Source organism: Anser anser, assembly GCF_964211835.1.
Source record: "Anser anser genome assembly, chromosome: 12".
Taxonomy (NCBI): domain Eukaryota; kingdom Metazoa; phylum Chordata; class Aves; order Anseriformes; family Anatidae; genus Anser; species Anser anser.
The window spans coordinates 11,249,784-11,268,306 of NC_139733.1; the positions used below are offsets into that span (position 1 = coordinate 11,249,784).

Here is an 18,523-nt window from a genome sequence, read left to right on the forward strand (position 1 = left end):
CTTTTTTGATGTTTGTTTTCCATTTTCCATGCATGAAAAAGTATTTTTATATATAAAACACTTCTGTCTGGCAATATAACATTTACTTGAAGAACTTGTAAGAAAAGCAAAGAAAGTGCTACAGTCGCAACAGTCTCACAGTCTTAAGATGACTCAGGCTAGATACCAATTATTGCTTATTTTAAAAAAATTTGGAGCATCTGCTTGAAATCCTTCTGCAGCTCATGCTGCCAGACGATTTTTTGAAGGATTTGTATTTTAATGCAGATTAGCACATCCCAACACTTCCAGCACAATAATATTTAAAAGAGTCACTGTTTTATTTTCTTGAGACCATGAGAAGAATGAATATATTTTCAAGTGTGTTATTGTAGTAGTATGAAAAGTAACACTTAAAATACGTAAATCTTGTTTGAGGACTTAAGAAAGCTTTCTAGAACTGCACTAAAATAATTTGTTACTGACTTTGTCCTGTCCCAGCGAGCTCCATCTAAAAATAATCCGTGTATATAAACACCATCTGCTGGTGCAGTATCAGCAGTATCCTGAGGAATAACCTACAAGAAATAAGTGATCCATGTTAATAAACTTTCATAGGTGTTTGCTTTTTCGGGTATTATACCTACTGCCAATTTTCAGAAAATCAATCCAAAATCAGAATAATGTAGTACCTTCTTTTGGGTACTACTTTTTTACAAAACCATAAAGACAGAAGCTTTCTGTGGTTTGTTAGTTGCCCTTACTGTAGGTTTTAAAATAAGGCTTTAATCACACAGACAAATACACACTGTGTAGGCTGTTTTTTTCCTCTGAGTGAAGGCCCAGGTCCAATGAGAGAACTACTTTCAAAATTTATTTTACAGAAATGTGCCTACCTTATCACAGAATTAAATGTATGTCTTCAATTGCAGCGTGACAATTGCAAAATGAACATTTCAGTCAGGATTTACTTAGTGCATCTCACTGTGACATCAGGACCCAGATTAATAAAATACATGCTTATAATTTATCTGTACCTGAAATTCATATCCCAGAAGGTCAATAGGGATTCTGTGCTTCCTAGCATAGTTTTGCATAGCTCCAGTTAAAAACGCTTGAGTAAAATAGAATCCTGACAGCCAAAAAACTGTGGGCTTCCCTAATTCATACCAATCCTGGAAAGAGGAATATGATACATTCAATAATAAGAAAGAGACAAATTCTATGTTCTTTGATCACTTTCTACATAATTGGATTTAGAAAATCTAGCAAACTCTATCACTTCTTTCCCAATATTCCTTTAACATAAATGGCAAGTTATATGAAAAAAAGTAGATTAAATAATTAGTAGTACTGCCTCTTGTACTTTACCTGTAAAAATTTCAGCCTTTCCAGAAAATCTAGAATATAGCTCCCTAATGGTTTTAGACTAGGATATGAATGCTTAGCCCAATTCTCAGGAACTTTTCCAATAAGTAGACTGCCACACAGAGCCTCCAATTCTGCATCCATAACAACCAATCCTTTAATGGCTTTCTTCAGGTTAATTAGCGTAATACGAATAGTTCGTATTAAACTAGAATTAAAAAATAACACAGAATTATGATTTGTAAGATACAGAATTATGATTTGTAAGATACTAAATCCTCACTGAAAAAAAAAAAACGGACTATGGAATGATCTACGGAACTTGTATGACTGGTATATAACTGTAATTACTTCTTTAAAGACACGTATTTAAAGTTACAAAAGTTATTTGAGACTACAAAGAGTCTAATACATTCTTTTTTTAATCTTTAATATAACCTATACTGTATGGTAAGAAGATAAATTTGGAACTCCAAATGTATATACACTGTATACTAGATGAAGGAAAAAGTTTAAATTATAAAATAAGGGTGGGTAAGGTCTGAAACAAAGGAAAACTTGGAGAATTAAGGCCACAGAGTATTATTAAAATTTTGGGAGAAACTGAAGTAGAAGAGATGAACAGAGAAATAAAGAAAAAGTAGAACAGAGAAAAATAAGAAAGAAAGAATGGAGGAGCAGGTAAAGATAAGAAAGAAAACTAGGAAAACAAAACAAGAGAGAGACTAAGGACCCAAAGACAAAAATAAAAATGGATAGAGATATGTAATCCCAGGAAAAAAAAAAAAAACGTTAAAGAGAATTATAGCAAGAAAGGCATCAGGAAAGGGGAAAAAAAAGTAAGAATTTAAAAACAAAAGCATATGAGATAATATAGAAATAAGCAGACATACTTCCAGCTACAAAGGAAATAAACTGTGTGTATATTACAGTTTCTTACCCCTTTGCCCTGCAGGCCAGAAATGTGAAGGAAGAAAGTAAAATATAATGAAATACATTGAAAAAGTAGTTTTAAAAAAATAAAAAACATAAAAATATTGTTCACATTCTTTTAAAATGCTACTTAGACTCTTAAGACTCCCGTCTTCTATCATGCATTTTTTCTCTTTCAGTTCATTTTGCCACTAGATCATTTTTCCCAAAATCTATCCTACACTCTGAATTTCCAGTGTTTACAGTATATGAGTGGCAGAAAAACATCCTCTGTTAATGGAGTGGTTTGGGTTACACTTTTACACTTAATAAAATAGAACTCTCTTACTTGTTAAATCTTTCCATTTCTTGCACCAACACAGTGTTCATACTTTCTTCATATCTCACAGGATATTTAGTCAGGCAACTTTCAATGTCAAAATCATTTGGAAGCTGTAAATGTCAACATATTTAGAAATCATTCCACATATCGTTATAAATTGGAGTTATACTAAAAGCATGCAGATATGAAAAACTGCAGAGTAATTAGACACCGTTAAACTTGCTCATGAGTATCTAATCGATACTGTAGTAGCATAATCCAAACAAAAGCAATTAAGTTATATTTATCTTTTAAAAACCACCAAGATTTTTCCTTACCATGAAAAACTATAAATACATTTCCATTTTCTTTAATTTTAAACTTGTTCACATGAATGAAACAAGTATTCTTTCAAACTTCATTTGCTGTTTTCTCTGTCCTATCTCCTGTCTACTTTGTAAAAATAGTATCAAATGAAATACAGCCACACAATTTCTTACTTTCATATTGCACTTAATTCCTTCCAGTAGATTTTTCCTCCAATATGAAATCAATTTTACACTGAAAATTCTGTCTAAAGAATTTCTGCTTTGTAAAAAGATAAATTGGAGTCATTGGTATACTACAATACCTTGCTGAGAATATCATCTGCAATTTCATAAAGAGTGCTGTCACCACCTACAGAAGAAGTTCCCTGAATGTCTCCTCCTTGTGTTAAAAGCAGAGATTCAAAGAGGATCTTAATTTGCTGAAGATCTTTCGAAATATCCACATTTTCATGCAAACCAAATACCTCTGGTTCCTGACTAAAGGGAAGACTCTAGGACAAAATACAGTAAACATTTGCATGAGATAAAGCAATGGACTGAGAATTAAATCCAAGACTTGTTTAAGAAGCTGAGTGAAAAACTACTACTGACTTCAACAGAAAGTGGATAAGGACCTCAATGATGGGTATTTATAGACAATATTACTGGTGATAGAGCCATCAACTTACACACAGAAAGCCATTTCTAAGGAATTCTTGATTATCTGTGCTACATCCTCCTATCTACTTTATTGAGTCCCTCTCCCCCGCAGAAACACATACTAGACCATAGCAAGGATCTTACAAGGATGTTAGGCAAGAAGCCAAGCACCCAGTTAAACATGCTGCAAACCTATTTTTTTTAATGCAGTGAAGCTTTTAAGGGATGTGTTCTTAGCCCATCTTCATTATGACAGTGCTACTTTTTACCTTAATAAATTCAATGTAGTCCTCATAGGTGCCTTTTGGTGGAGCATAAAAGATTCCACTGGGAGAAAAAGTGTAACGAGGATTTTCAATTATTTCAGGATTATAAAAGTCATCCAGCATCGTCAGCAGTAAGCGTCTGTCCCAGTCATCTGTCACACGACCTCCATAATTGCACTCACCAGTCAGGTAAGATACAGCTTCAAACGGAACATGGCTATATTCATTTATGAATAACTGAAACACAAGAGAGAATATCTGAAATATCTGCAGAGCAACAGTCTGACCTACAAAGTGAAGGCCTGGAAGCTGTAGTGCATGCAAAACTGCCACTTACAGTTTTCTCCCCACTTAAGTGTTAGAATTTCCAAAGTTCTGACACCCCCACCCCCTACCCCCCAACACCCCTCCCAGGTAAAATTACTGTTTAAAATTAACAGGGCTTAGTAGTAAAAACCTCTCATGAACACCAAAATTAATAAATAATTCTTGAATTATTTACAAATGGATAGTTTCTTCAACCTAAACTTTCTAGAAGGACACTTCTCTTTCTTGTGCATGTAGAAATGTGTGTTTCACAGAATTTTTCTTCCAACCTCCAGAACCTTCTGATCTCTTTAATTAACTGCTTGATAACTTTAACAGCTCAACCTTGACTTCAGTTTTAGCTGTCCTGATTTTGATTTATTAACGGGCCTGCAGAAGACTCAAGGCCAAGAAGCGTATAGTACTTTGTTTTAGGGGACAAGAACAGTCTGGGACTCTGTTTAATTAACGTTATATATATAAAAACAAAGTTCCTTTTGCTAATCACAAAAGCCACCACAACAGGTGACTGTTACTAACATGGTGTTACTTATAGGACAGTGAGCTCTTATATATGACAATTAAAAATTTATTGTACTCATATATACTTATTATACGCCAGAAGTCCGTATGCACCAAAATCTCATGCAGAACAATTTTATTTCATTTGTCATTCTGAAAATATTTATAATATGATTGACATTCCTTGCCTTTGTGGCTGAAGTGAAGTCATGGAAGTCTGATTAAAATTCTGTGAACATTTGATATAACTGAAGTGGATGCTCCTTTCTGACTATCAGGCTCTTTCCTATGGTTCATAAGATCAGAGATTAAATACAAGCAGTGATAGATGATTTTACCTGCAGCTGTCTGATACTAATCCTCAAGTCTGATTCATTAAACCCATAGGGTATATTCCAACCAAGAGGCCCAAATTTTCTTCTCTCCTGAACCAGAGCATGGAAAAAACAGACTCCAAAGAGCAGTTTCTCCCATACCTTCAAGAAAAACAAAACAAAACAAAAAAGTATCATTAACTGACTTACATGTTCATGCTATTCAGGAATTTATACCAAGAACACACCATTTGATTACCACTCTCTGTCTAGTGTGCAAATACAGGCAACTATGAAGTACATTGTGATTATTTGACTTGGGAATAGATATGCACACATTTGCCACGTATGCAAACACACTTAGGTGTGCTGTTATCATAAATATCACAGAATGGTTTGAGTTGGAAGGGACTTTTAAATATCCTCTAGTTCCAATACCCCTGCCATGGGCAGGGACACATTCCAGTAGACCAGTTGCTCCAGGTCCCATCCAACCTGTCCTTGAACACCTCCAGGGAGGGGGGCATCCAGAGCCTCTCTGGGCAACCTGTTGCAGCATCTAACCATCCTCATAGTAAATAATTTCTTCCTTATATCTAAGTTAAATCTACTCGCTTTCATTTTAAAACCATTTCCCCATGTCCTGTCACTACACACCCTGATAAAGAGTATCCCCATCTTCCCTGTAGTCCCCCTTTATGTACTTGAAGGTCTCCACAAAGCTTCTTTAGGCTAAACAACTCCCAGCTCTCTCAGCCTCTCTTCACAGGAGAACTGTCCCAGCTCTCTGGATCATTTTTGTGTCCCTCCTCTGGACCCACTCTAATAGGTCCACATCTCTCTTGTGCTGGAGGCCCCAGATCTGGATGCAGTACTCCAGGTGATGTCTCATGAGGGGGCAAAGTAGAGGAGAATCACCTCCCTTCACCTGCTTGCCATGTTTCTTTTGACGCAGCCCAGGACACAGTTGGCTTTCTGGGCTGATAATACACATTGCTGGCTCATATTGAGCTTCTCAATCATAAGAACCTCATGTCTTTAACTACAAGGCTGCTCTCAATCTATCCATCACCCAGTCTGGTGATGTTGGGGATTGCTGACCCTGGTGCAGCACCTTGCACTTGGCTTTGTTGAACTGCATGAGCTTTGCATGTGTCCATCTCTCAAACCTGTCAAGGTCCGTCTGGATGGCATCCCTTCCCTCTAAAGTGTCATCTGCACCACCCAGCTAGATGTCATCTGGAGACTTGCAGAGAGGACATTCAAACCCACTGTCCATGTGATCAATGAAAACGTTAAAGTTTTTTTTATCTCTTTTTCCATGTAGAGGGGTGCTGACTTCGTAAGAATTCAAATATCAGATATTTAATTTTAAGCCTCAATAGACAAACATATAAAATAAAGTTGTACTGTTAAATGTAAACCCTTAGTTGCAACCACTCACAGCTGTATATAATGATTACAATATTCTTTGCTGACTAATCCCACTATTTTTTCACTTCCTTCACAGGTGATGATTACCTAAGGGGCTCCTTACTTATCAGGAAGAGATATGGGCGCTGCAGTACTAGTCCCTGTGAGCAAGAAAAGGATTTGAGTGCTTACCCTTACCATCTCAATAGTGATAATGCTTATATTATCCTAATTTTATACTTTCAAAAGGAAGTTTGGCTTTGCATGTGCTTCTGTTCATTACGGCTGAGTTCTGCCCCTCAGTTACGCAACTTGGACAGGTATCATCTACTAATGAATGTTCAAAATTTATGCAAACTGTGTAATATGTACATGTAACATTTTAGTTTTGTGTAATTTAATAAAGCCAAAGAAAACATTCTAGCTATTGCCACATGAAATTACCCAGTATAGCAATTCTCAGCTCATCATTTTAATCATTCTAAAACCTAAACTCACAATCACTTCAGCTTATGATATTCATTGGACAGAAATCAGTGTATTTGTGGATCAAAACAAAGACAGCCAACAACAAAAACACCACCACCACACACAAACAAACAAACCGTCAAGAGACAAAGAGATGAGAAAATTACCAGCTCCTTTTCAGGGCATCCGGAGAAGAATGCAGGATCAGAAATAGGATCAGAAAGAAATGACTGAAGTAGGTTTAACCGGAGACCAGTAGGAGGTTCATTTGTCATCTTTACTCCGTTTTGCAGAATAGTTACTGGGAACTAGAAATTAAAAAAATAGCAAAACTGCACTCAGAAAGTATGGAATATACGTTATATTATTATAACAATATATTATTGTATTGTGTTTGTTATATTATCAGTTATCTGTAAGAGATCACATTTTAAACATCAACAGCTTAAAAAAGTACTCAAAGATAAAGAAAGCTAAGACCGTGCTGTAAACTACAAACCTGTATTTTAAAGAGTTTTGTTGGTATTCAATACCTTACAGGTAAAATGTATGCTGCGAAATTAATTTTTTCAATTTATGTGAAAGAAAACCTCACAAAGAACAAAAAAACTCCTTAATTACACATGCTGGCAATATGCAGTTCCATTCACTACTATACAAAATATCACACATCACAATATCAAAGTATTAAAAAAGAAGATTGCTATTGTTATTTTTAGAACTAATTTTCAAATGACCTTTCTTGATTAAATTATCTTTTCAACAGCCTCTAATCATTTTAGAGGAATTCCACATTATTAGTTCCTTCAGGGATATGAAAATTTTGGTTAAAATTTCACCAGCTTTACCCTTCTATGAATAAATAAATACTGTTTGTCAATACATGTACCTTTGGGGACGGGTAACTAGTAAGCCAAAGTCTGAAGGCTGGATGACATTTTTCACTGCTAAACTCTTCACATATTTTCTCCAGTACCGGCATCCAGGAGACAGCTAAATGACAATTTTGTAAACAAACCCAGGTTCCTTCTTCCATTCCTTCTTGAATCATTTTCATAGCAATAGGTCCTTGTCCTTGTCCTAATGAGATGGACTGAAACTTATTTCCAACCATTTCTTTGTCATTTGCAAATTTCAGAAGGCCTTGAACAGAAAGCATACGATTTCAGCATTTCTTCATTAAAAAGAAGTTATAAAAAAATGAAAAATCGTTAATTACTATTTTTAAAAATGTACATAAAACAAGAAGGTATAGCTTTGGTGTAGAATGTAATTATTCAGTATTAAATACCATTGTCCTTTTTAGGGAGCACATGATTGTATCAGTCTGATATAATGCACCCAAATCTACTTGTGCTAAGGGCAAAATAATCCCCACTGTGTATTGAAGAGGAAGCGCAGGTCTCTAATTTGAAAAATTGTTCTTGGCTTTCATTTTCTCTTTGTGTATATACTTACTGGACATGGGATCTGCTCCTGGAGATAGCACAAATATTAGAGGGATTGTAGAATTTGAATCTAAGTAACTTTTTGTTAGATCAAAAGGTGGTGGCTCTACAAATTTCTTCCCCAGTTTATCTGTTACAAACGTTGTTATAGCTGGACCAATCTGGTGAAGTAAATACAGACTATTAACTGAAACCAAACATAAATGATTATTTCACAGCATCTTCAAAGTACACTGTACCCTAACTCAGTTAAATTCCTCAGCAAAACACCTAGAGAGACCTCTCTAGTTTGCACAGATGTGAGAGTAGTTTTGCTGAATGCTTCAGAAGCATAGGTTTCAGCTCATGTTGTCACCCCCTCCCTTTCTTTTCTTTTTTTTTTCTTTTTCCCCCACAGGTGATAAAAATGTTTTTAGTAAATAAAAGGTAAAATAACTCATATGAGCAATACTGAATCGCATTAAAACTTTAATTGAGGCCTAGTGTGAAGGACCAGCATGTTTCCCCCTTAGAATTAATTACAAATAATTACACTAATGTTCACTAATAAGCAGTTGCAATATGTACTTTAAATCCTAACATTGGTTGTTCCTAAACAGCACACAATACAATTTGCTAAGTGAAATAAAGAAGAATGTGTTAAAAGTTCTATTTGGCTGTTCAACACATTTCATCTCTCTATTCACATTTAACCTTTAGTATGAAAGTACAGGGTACTGGACACTGCATTTCTTCTTGTTAACATGTCCCCGTCTTATGTATATGGGGTGCATCAAAGAACAGACTGAACACGAATGAGCACTTGAAGAAAACTGTAACGATTAGTATACTCTGAAAAATGCATTAAAATCACATCAAACAGAATATCTCAGATGATGCTTCTGGTGTTTTCACTGTTTTATTGAAAAATAAGAATAGCATTTATTTACTTAATAACCAATCTGTTCTTCATATTTTCTTTTAACAACTATTGCAAACTATGGTACAAGACCTGCAACAGTCTAGAAACACATGATAATGTATCATTTTACCTTGTCTGGCCTTAAGCACCGAAGAATTATCATCTTTTGTAATTCATTTAATGTGTTATTCCATTGTTCTGGTAATGGAAAGCTTTGTGGCTCTTTGCTGTCATAAATTTTTTGCCATTCGCCTATATTCTCAGTCACATTATTCCTAGAGGAAAAAGTGCTTACAATTACTGCAAATACCTGGAGTGTATTTTGATGTTTATCAAAAATACATCTATATCAGAAAATAATCCAACAGCTGAATGAAGCTCTTTTCCCAGCATGCTGTTTCAGAAATACAAGACTTCACCTGAAAGGTTCTGAGTTGACAGTAAGCTCTGCTTCCTCTTCTATACAGCATTGTGTGGTACTTGAAAGAATCATAGGTGTGAGATGATGGCATGAATTTTTGGCTTCTTGTATTTCAGGAAAAACTCCACTTTAGAACATTTCTTTTCAGCATGTTATGCGTAATTTGGTCAAAAACAATTATGGATAATTCATATCATTTTACTATACCTCAGTCCTTTCAAAGCTGGGATTTCACTTGCACGACATAATTCATCCCAGCTCTTATCTGGTAGCCAAGACGGATCTGGATTCTTGTATTTATTCTTGAGACCCACACCACCAGTCAGTAAGAACATAAACTCTTGACGTTCAATTTCATTTTTAGCCCTATATTCCAGGCAGGGGAAAAAAAAAAAAAAAAAGAACTGAATAATATTCTGTTATTGAGATATAATTTTATATAACAAAGAGTTGTTTTAATGAATTATACTTCACTACCATTTAGCAATACTTCTACTGCAGTAAAAGCTGAGATCAGATCACAGTATTCTAGACAATCAATAAACTGTACGGTAAACAATGACTGATAACAACTACAGTAACAGTTTCAAGATTTAAAAGTATATATCTATATATTTGTTTTTAAAAAGTGCTATTATTCCTAATTTTTAAAGGCTTAATAGAAAAAATAGATTCTGGGAACACAATAAAGCAACAAATTGTGCCAGGAAGAATGGTCCATAAACAGGTGTGTACACACTGCTATTAAATAGATATGCGCATTATAGTCATGACCATGCAATTTTGAATTTATCTTTCCCTTCAGAATGTATTAGCAGAAAATTACAAAAAAAAAAAAAAACACAGGAAGACAAATAATAAGACAGTAGAAGAGAGAAGACTACAACTGAGATCTCATGATGGATGCAAAAGGGTATAAGAGGAGGACGAGGGAAAATGGAAAAAAAAAAGACAAAAGCCTAGAAGTTGCTAGAATGGCACAATAGTGTCAGACTTCTATTTATAAACTTGGTCTTAAGTAATAGCAATAGCTTTTGATACTACGTAGCACTATCCATTTTCTTTAAAGGGATGTATTTTCTTTAAAAGATGTATCAGTGACAAAGCCATTGGTTTAAAGATGAACACAAACATTTTTTCCATAATGTGCCCAAAGGCTATAGTAGTGATACATGTACCTATATCTTTCACCTATACATATTATGAGTATTAAAACCCCCAGATATTCTTGACTTTTTCCCCAATAAGAAAATCATTAGTTTCTATTATTAAAAACTTCAGAAAAATGAGCTTACATGAGAAGATTACAGCAGAGTAAAAAGGAAAAGAGTAGTTTGTCCTTTTCAAACAGTGACCGACATACATTGCAGTACAAATTGTATGTAAAGTGATCGGTTAGGTATCGAAGTCGCTTCTCCAAAATTTTGGATTTGTTACTAAAAAGAAACAAATGATAAGGTGAGACTTCAGATTTAATAACTTAAGCAAATCAGTTAAGAATCTAAATCTAACTTTGTGGATGAATCATATTAAGCCTGCATGCTCCACAAGAGACTTAGATGCCCATTTCCCCCCAAATTCAATTATACTCAATGCTTTACAGCTCTGTTGAGAGTTCCAAGCAAAATAATGAACTGATTTGCTGGAGTTAGGTGGCAGCACTCTTGTAGTGTTCATAGTGAACACCCTTTCTATAAGCAACATTCTTAAAAATACTTAAGTATTAGTCTCCAGTGCATGCTTACAGTTCATGATTTGCTCAAACAGTGACTAAAAAGAACATTTATTTTACTAACAAATTATATTTTGTTTCAAAAGCCTACATTTAAAGAGGGCTGAGAGGTAAATGGTTTAAAAACAGAGGGAACTGTTCAGAAGAGAATGAAAACATCTTATTTTACACCACAAATACTGTATTTACCTATCATGAATAGAGTTGATGAAGAGATTAACAAACCAGCTAAGGGAGTATTGATACATGGGATCTATGTTTGCCAGGTCTGCAATACTGAAGAACAGCACCGATGAATGCTTTGCAATTGGTCGATAGCCTTCTCGAGATTCAGCTATTTTAAGTTCCGTTTTCTCTGCAACCTACATATCAATAGTAATTTCAAGTTTTTTTCCCAAAGACAATCTTTCAATATTCTCTTTGGAACAACAATGTTCCTATCTAATAACATCATTAAATTATTTCTACACAGCACTTTCTAACACCACAGTAAGACAATTTTAATGTTCCAAAATGCACAATCACAACAGGTGATGCCTACACTAGTAAAATAAGCACTTTAACGCAGTAGTGCCTAATCTATTTATCTATACTGCAGGATGCAGTAGTCAAAACAAAGGACAAACACAGCACAACAGTTCTGATGCATCATTTAGCAGCAACTGTATCAATCTTTATCTCTGCAATATTAAAAAATATGGGCAATTTCAGACTGCTCATGTATTTAAGCTCTATTTATTCTAGTATAAATCAGCTTTATACAAAATAATACTTTGAATATAAAAAGGTTTTTCAGAATTAAACCGTTAGATATATTCTAAGATTACCCTTAACAGGCATTAACAAATGGACAACATCAGTTTAAAGAAATTCTGATTTCTGTTGAGTCTATATTAATTTTAAAAACATCTTTATTCTCTTATTACTTGGCTCTCATTGACTTCAGATGGTACTTTATGCATTATATATAACAAAAGAATCTAGGCTTGCATACCTGTATTAGTCACCCAGATTATTAATCTGTCTGAATTTTCTTTCTGTTTTTAAAATTAGGCCCTTCCTCTAGCTTAACATATTACCTTAACTTCAGGATTTGCCACTTTTTATTCAGTCCTTTAGATAGATATGTATTCTTCAAGACGTTTGTAAATTGGAGACTGAATAAACAACCTGTGGAGATTCTAGAATAGTCCAAACTTTATTTCTTCATATTTCACAAGCACAGAATTTCCTCCTTGCATCTAATCCACAGTTCTTTTGCTAGTTACATTTTTACATTTAATTTCTACATATTATTAAGGAAAAAACATTATTATTCCTTACCTGCTGTTTTTTTGTGATTTCGTTAGCCATTATTTTAGCAGAATCCAAGATCTCAATAGCACTCTCATCTTCCAGAATATTCCCTTCAGATGACTGTAAGGTTTCTAAAATTTTCCTCTCGATTTCTTTTAGATTCTTTTTATTGGCTGCAGACTGAAGGATGAGAATATTTCTTTCCTCTTCTAATTCTGGTCTGATGAAGAAAAACACATATAGCAAACACAGTCAATTCTCATCTTCCACTGACTATAAAGGAAGCCCATGAAGACAACTCTCTGTTCCCACCATAAATATTTGTGAGTATTCTCATCAGTTTAAACGGGTTGCTACTGTTGAGCATATATTTATAACAGAGTACAGATTTCTTTGCATAACTTCAGTTCAGTATTTGGAAATGAATTACTGAGTTTTAACATCTTAGCACTTTACAAATGTCGGCACATCCAAGTTTTACTTTATTATATTTCTGGTGTCTGAAAAAAAAGTGTGATATGCGGAGTAAGTTTACTCCTGGAAGCACTTTTTTAGCAAATAGAATTTAGCCCAATTGCATAGACAGTTCTGTATGACCCAGAAACTACTTTATGTCTCTGTGAAGGTTCAGATAAGACCTGTATTAAGTTTCAGAGGTACTCTGTATTTATTTCGTAAGAAATTAAAAGTAAGTCCTATAATTCAGCACCTATGTCTGGCAGCTTAATTGACTTGCAAAAACACAGTAATGATTTAAACATAGAAAACTATGTTAATATTATTTAAACAATCAAGGAATATTGCAGGAGAAAACTGCCATTAAAAAAAAAAACACACAATGATTTTACATCTGCTATTTTGATTATCCTGTTGACACTTACCTCACAGTAAACGTGACATAATCTACTTGCATTTCAGTGAAGTCCTAGTAAACTTTGTATAGGACAACTTAGAAAACCAAAAATTTTTTTTAAGCTGTTACTGAGCAACACTTACAACACGTAACGTTCATTATGCTTTACAATAAATTCACCTCTCGTTTCCATTTTGATCTCATCAATGTGTATAAATACCTGAGGTGTGGGAGACAGAGGGATTTGGCCAACCTCTTTTCAGTGGTTTGTGGGGACAGGACAAGAGGCAATGGCCACAAGATGGAGCACAAGAAGTTCCGCACGAACATGAGAAAGATCTTCACGGTGAGGGTGACGGAGCACTGGAACAGGCTGCCCAGAGAGGTTGTGGAGTCTCCTTCCCTGGAGATATTCAAGGCCCGTCTGGATGCCTACCTGGGCAGCCTGCTCTAAAGAACCTGTTTTGCCAGGGGGGTTGGACCCGATGATCTTTCGAGCTCCCTTCCAACCCCTTCAATTCTGTGATTCTGTGATTCCTTGGAATTATGCCATAAAATATTTTAAATGGCCGTTTGCCATACAGAGACACTTACCTCTCTTTCGCTACAACAATACCTAGCAATTGGTCTTCAAGTCCCTCTGGTGTTATCATAAAATTGAGTAAAGAAACTTTTGTAGCAAGTTCAGGCAAATAATGTGGATTTCTCAGTTTTGTGGTAATAAAAAACTTGAAATCACTGGAATACTCAATAATGATCTCACCAAGCCTGATACAATCCATGCCTCCTAAAGTTAAGATCAGAAACATTAAGAAAAACTTTATGTCAATTGCTTAAGGAAAAAACATTATTTCTATGATGAATTAAAAGCAAATTTCTTTTCAATGTCAATTTTCTGAAAAGTAAAAACAAATAAATAAATCTGATACTCTGCAAAATTTTCACATTGAGTGAAATTTTCAAACTGATTCAATCCAATTTCTACTGTATTTTCAATGTACATATACAATACCAGAGATGGTAATTGAGAACAGTGAAATTACTCTCAAACACCGAATTCTTAGGGACTACCCTTTCCTTCAATTATCTCTCTGAAATAAACTCCAGTGAACAGTGTTTCAACGTTTCCCCTTTTTATTTCAGAAGGGCGGAACACATACTTGTGTTTGTCTGCATTTTCCGTCTTTTTCCAGATAAAAGAGAAATAAAAGTTGAAAACCAAAGTCACAGGTACTCAGCAAGTTTCAGAGAAGCACAAGAAAACTGTGGAGGTAGCAGTAAACCAGGAAGTAAACCAGACAACATCATAGACTAAAAGACGAACAGTAATGTAATCCATGGTTCAAAATTAATTTTGATGTACCTTGCTTAAAAGTCTGTTTAAGTAGTAGAGGTTCAAGTGATGGGTCTAGTTCTTCCCCAACATTTTCCAGCAGAAGTGGAGTTCCAAACTGAATGCAGTTCTCCAGGGTTCTCATATAATCTGCGTCACTGACCTTGATAACATTCAGGCGGTTTTCTTTCTCAAGATTCTTGATCCATTTATTTGCTTGACCTTGAGGATCAATCATTAATGGCCTAGAATATACAAGACAGCTTGAAATTTCTGCAAGAACTGAGAAAACTATCTTAAAATGCTTCTGTGTCAGGTTGTCAAGGGAAAAGTGATAAAATCTTGATTTCAGTTATTTTAAAACTTCATTGACAAACGGAGGTACAAGTGTTTTATCACAACTTGAAAAGTAATAGCAAAAATAGTTTTAAGGGGTGCAAAAAACGTTCACAACTTTTTTCATAAAATACACCTGAATGCAGAATTCTATGAAAATCTTGTTCTGTCCCTCCACTAGAATTACCACCATTTATTACCATTTATTTATCTGTATTTTTAAATTAAATTTATGTTTACAAATTCTGATAGTTTTGAGTTCTCTCTCACATATCTTTGCACCTAAAAAAAAAAAATCAACAATCAGTTGCAATTTGAATCTGAGACGTTAGTGTGTTAGTTGGTATAAGGTTGGAATTGTAAGAAGGGCAGGGCAAGATGACTATTTTAATTTTGTTGAACAAAATTTGTTCCCCTTTACTCTTGCTGATTTTATCCATATTTATGTATTTTAATAGAAGTCAAGAATGAACAACATAAAACATCTCCTCTTACTGCACCCTTCAGAGAATTTCAGTAACATTCAAAGAATGGAATTACACACTGTAATCCAAATCTGAATCTATAGTTAAGACTCTTAAGATAACACAGATCACAGGAACATTACTAGGAAGTTTTATAATCTTATGTTCCAGCTGAGTGCAGACAATTTGTAGATAGTTAATGGGAGCTTTCACATCACTGCACCTCCTGAAAGCTTCCAGTTACTTCCAGTAACACACCCCTGCAGGAGCACTGTACCTCCAGAAAGCTTCCAGTAACTACATATTAAAATTCCTCTAGTCTAATACCTCTCAAATTTATTAAATTCACAGGACCAGGATAAAAGGTTTCCAGTTCTGCTTTCTGGTACATTGTATTTACAGAGGCTAAAGTGTCTCTAGATGTTTAAGGTTTTGTTTTGTTTGTTTTGTTTGTTCGTGTGTGTGTGTTTAAGTGAAATCTTGTTTTTGTTTGGATTAGAAAATTAAACCTTTTTGTCACCTACCAACGTCTTGAATTCTCAACAATGACCCCATTGTCTACAGAAAAGACATCAGTTGGTAAACCAGCAATATTCCAGGCTCTTATTTTTATTGGGTCACCAAGAGTATTACTCAAAGAGAAATTATCAGAACAAGGGATATTTTTCTCCTGCAAGAAAAGAAAAATAGAAAGAAACAAAGAAAGAAAGAAAAAAAATGAACCTTTATTACATGTTTCTTTACATCTTTTATTAAATGCCTTCAATTCAGACAGGCAAAGTGCATTTCCTTTTAAGAGTTTTTTAAAGAGATTTTAAAGTTAATTCTTCCATTTAAAGGCAAACGAGAGAAAATTCTGAGATTATATTTAAATAATAATCAGGCCTCACAAAGTCAATGATGTGCTCTCAATTTCAGATATGCTACTTTAAGTCTGAAGTAAATTCACTGATTCAGTGAAGCCTAAATTTACAGAATATTGGATTAGCAGAATTTATCTCACTTATTTTAATGAGTTTTATTAGGCTAGTAATAAACAAATTAAAAGGGATTTTAGGTTTAGGCCCACATTAAGAAGCCTTTTGCAGTAGTCTAAAAAACAACAACAAACCACTATTAAAAAAATAAGATAATGTTCTAACCTTGCACAGCTTGCTCCAATCTTTCGTACATTCTTGTCGAAATCCAGCAGTAAATGCTCCCAGATAAGCTATCACACCAGCTGATATCAGAACATCTCCTGTCAAATTATCATATGCGTCTTGAAGATCATTTGCAGCATTATTCCATCTATGACAAGCAGAAGTTAAAGAATAAAATGGTGCTGAAACCTCCACATTTATGGCATTGATGACAAACATCAACCTTTTTGTTGTTCTTATATCATATATGTATGTACATGTTATATCTGTATCTCTAGAGAGATGTTGTTCTATATATTACATTGTTGTTTCTTCACATTTTGAAGACTTTCTCTACAATTCTCCCAATGCTGCTGCCTGCATTTTTATATTACAAATAATTAAGGATCTTTCAAGGGCCCAAACAGTTACAATCCCAAACTATATAGCCTTCAGACAGAGATACAGCATTAAAGGCTTAGGGAACTGATGTAGAAACTAATGTTTCTACAATAGATACTATATCTGACATTTGAACTTTAATCTGACCTTGATTTCTCTCCACCAAGGCCTCCAATCAACTTCTCTGCTCGTTCTAGTTTTTTAGCACACAGATCAACCTGGAATTCTAAACGAGCCTTTTCCTCAGTTTTCTCAGTAAAGGTTCGTTCCAAAGCAGCCAAACGATTTTCAACTGCTGCAAGTTCATCTCTCTTCTGATTCAAAAGTTCCAGTGTCTCTGCTAAGGATTGCTGTGCCTCTCTCAAACGATCTTTCTTGGGTGCAACCACCTATTCAATTGCAAACAATACACAAATGCACATTTTGTATATTTATTATTTAATAACAATGCTTAAGGTAAAGATACCAAGCAAAGGAAAAATTTAATAATCACTGTGGGATTAGGATCAAAAACTTACCTTTGCAACCCTGTCATATACCTCCATTGCCATTATCCACTTACACAAACCTTCTGCTGCTGAGGAAGCTTTAGCCACCTTTGGTGGATCAAACTCTGGATTAGTCAGGTATTCAGCCCGAATCTTCTGCATGACAGCTGCCTGGATAATGAATGCATTACAGGTCATTAAAGTTTTCATATGGCAAAGGCTTGCTGCTGACACTGGTTGCCATTTCTCTATACACCGAAATAGTAAAGAACTGCTCAGCATTTATTAATTGTTGTAGAAACCACTTCTCATTTGTTTCCTTAAATTTCCCTGTCACTCTTTGCAGTCCTTCATGTTTTCATCCTAATCCTATCCTTATCCTTCATAATCACACAATTAGTCTATCTTCCATTTGGCAGTTACTTAAGTGTTAAGAGCATAACAGTCATATAGAAGCCATAATTTACACTGTCCCTTGATGCAAAACATGCTAATTTCATTATTTGCTATCATTTCTTGACACAGCTATTGGGATTGATTATAAGAATGTGTATCTACTAACATAAGATCTGAATGAATTACATTGCTTGTGCCTACTTTTTGGGACCAGCTTTCTAAAGGGCAAAGCAAGTTCAATCTCTACTGAACTTGGAAAATTGCAAGAATCACACTCTTGAACAGTATGATCTTTAGGGGAGAAGGTCATAATTTAAAGTTATGTAGCTAGTACACTTCCTGGTTTATTGTGTATCTTCTAGTATATGTAAAAAAATATTGCCCATTGGATGCATGCTGAAAAAATCAAAATTACACAATTAGAAAAAACCATTATAAAAAGAACCAATGTAGACAGTTATTTTAAAAAATGAAAACATTATAATACTGGAATA

At 34.6% G+C, this 18,523-nt stretch overlaps 1 protein-coding gene across 3 annotated transcripts in view; it reads right to left on the reverse strand.

Moving 5' to 3' along the window:
* The window catches only part of DNAH12 (dynein axonemal heavy chain 12), a gene marked incomplete at its 3' end in the record, with an annotated part of 68,468 nt that overhangs the window by 1,447 nt on the left and 48,498 nt on the right, over nt 1-18,523 (reverse strand). For all 3 annotated transcript variants that reach the window (XM_083795237.1, XM_083795236.1, XM_083795238.1), the window contains 21 exons: nt 17,664-17,804; nt 17,293-17,534; nt 16,765-16,912; nt 16,147-16,292; nt 14,853-15,067; nt 14,084-14,276; nt 12,664-12,856; nt 11,530-11,702; nt 10,904-11,044; nt 9,816-9,974; nt 9,318-9,462; nt 8,297-8,447; nt 7,728-7,981; nt 7,006-7,146; nt 4,982-5,119; nt 3,819-4,052; nt 3,213-3,401; nt 2,609-2,712; nt 1,351-1,555; nt 1,017-1,154; nt 466-557 (listed from right to left, as the gene is read on the reverse strand). In XM_083795237.1, the coding sequence (XP_083651363.1) occupies nt 466-557; nt 1,017-1,154; nt 1,351-1,555; nt 2,609-2,712; nt 3,213-3,401; nt 3,819-4,052; nt 4,982-5,119; nt 7,006-7,146; nt 7,728-7,981; nt 8,297-8,447; nt 9,318-9,462; nt 9,816-9,974; nt 10,904-11,044; nt 11,530-11,702; nt 12,664-12,856; nt 14,084-14,276; nt 14,853-15,067; nt 16,147-16,292; nt 16,765-16,912; nt 17,293-17,534; nt 17,664-17,804 (3,542 nt within the window). The remainder of the gene's footprint in view (nt 1-465; nt 558-1,016; nt 1,155-1,350; nt 1,556-2,608; nt 2,713-3,212; nt 3,402-3,818; nt 4,053-4,981; nt 5,120-7,005; nt 7,147-7,727; nt 7,982-8,296; nt 8,448-9,317; nt 9,463-9,815; nt 9,975-10,903; nt 11,045-11,529; nt 11,703-12,663; nt 12,857-14,083; nt 14,277-14,852; nt 15,068-16,146; nt 16,293-16,764; nt 16,913-17,292; nt 17,535-17,663; nt 17,805-18,523) is intronic.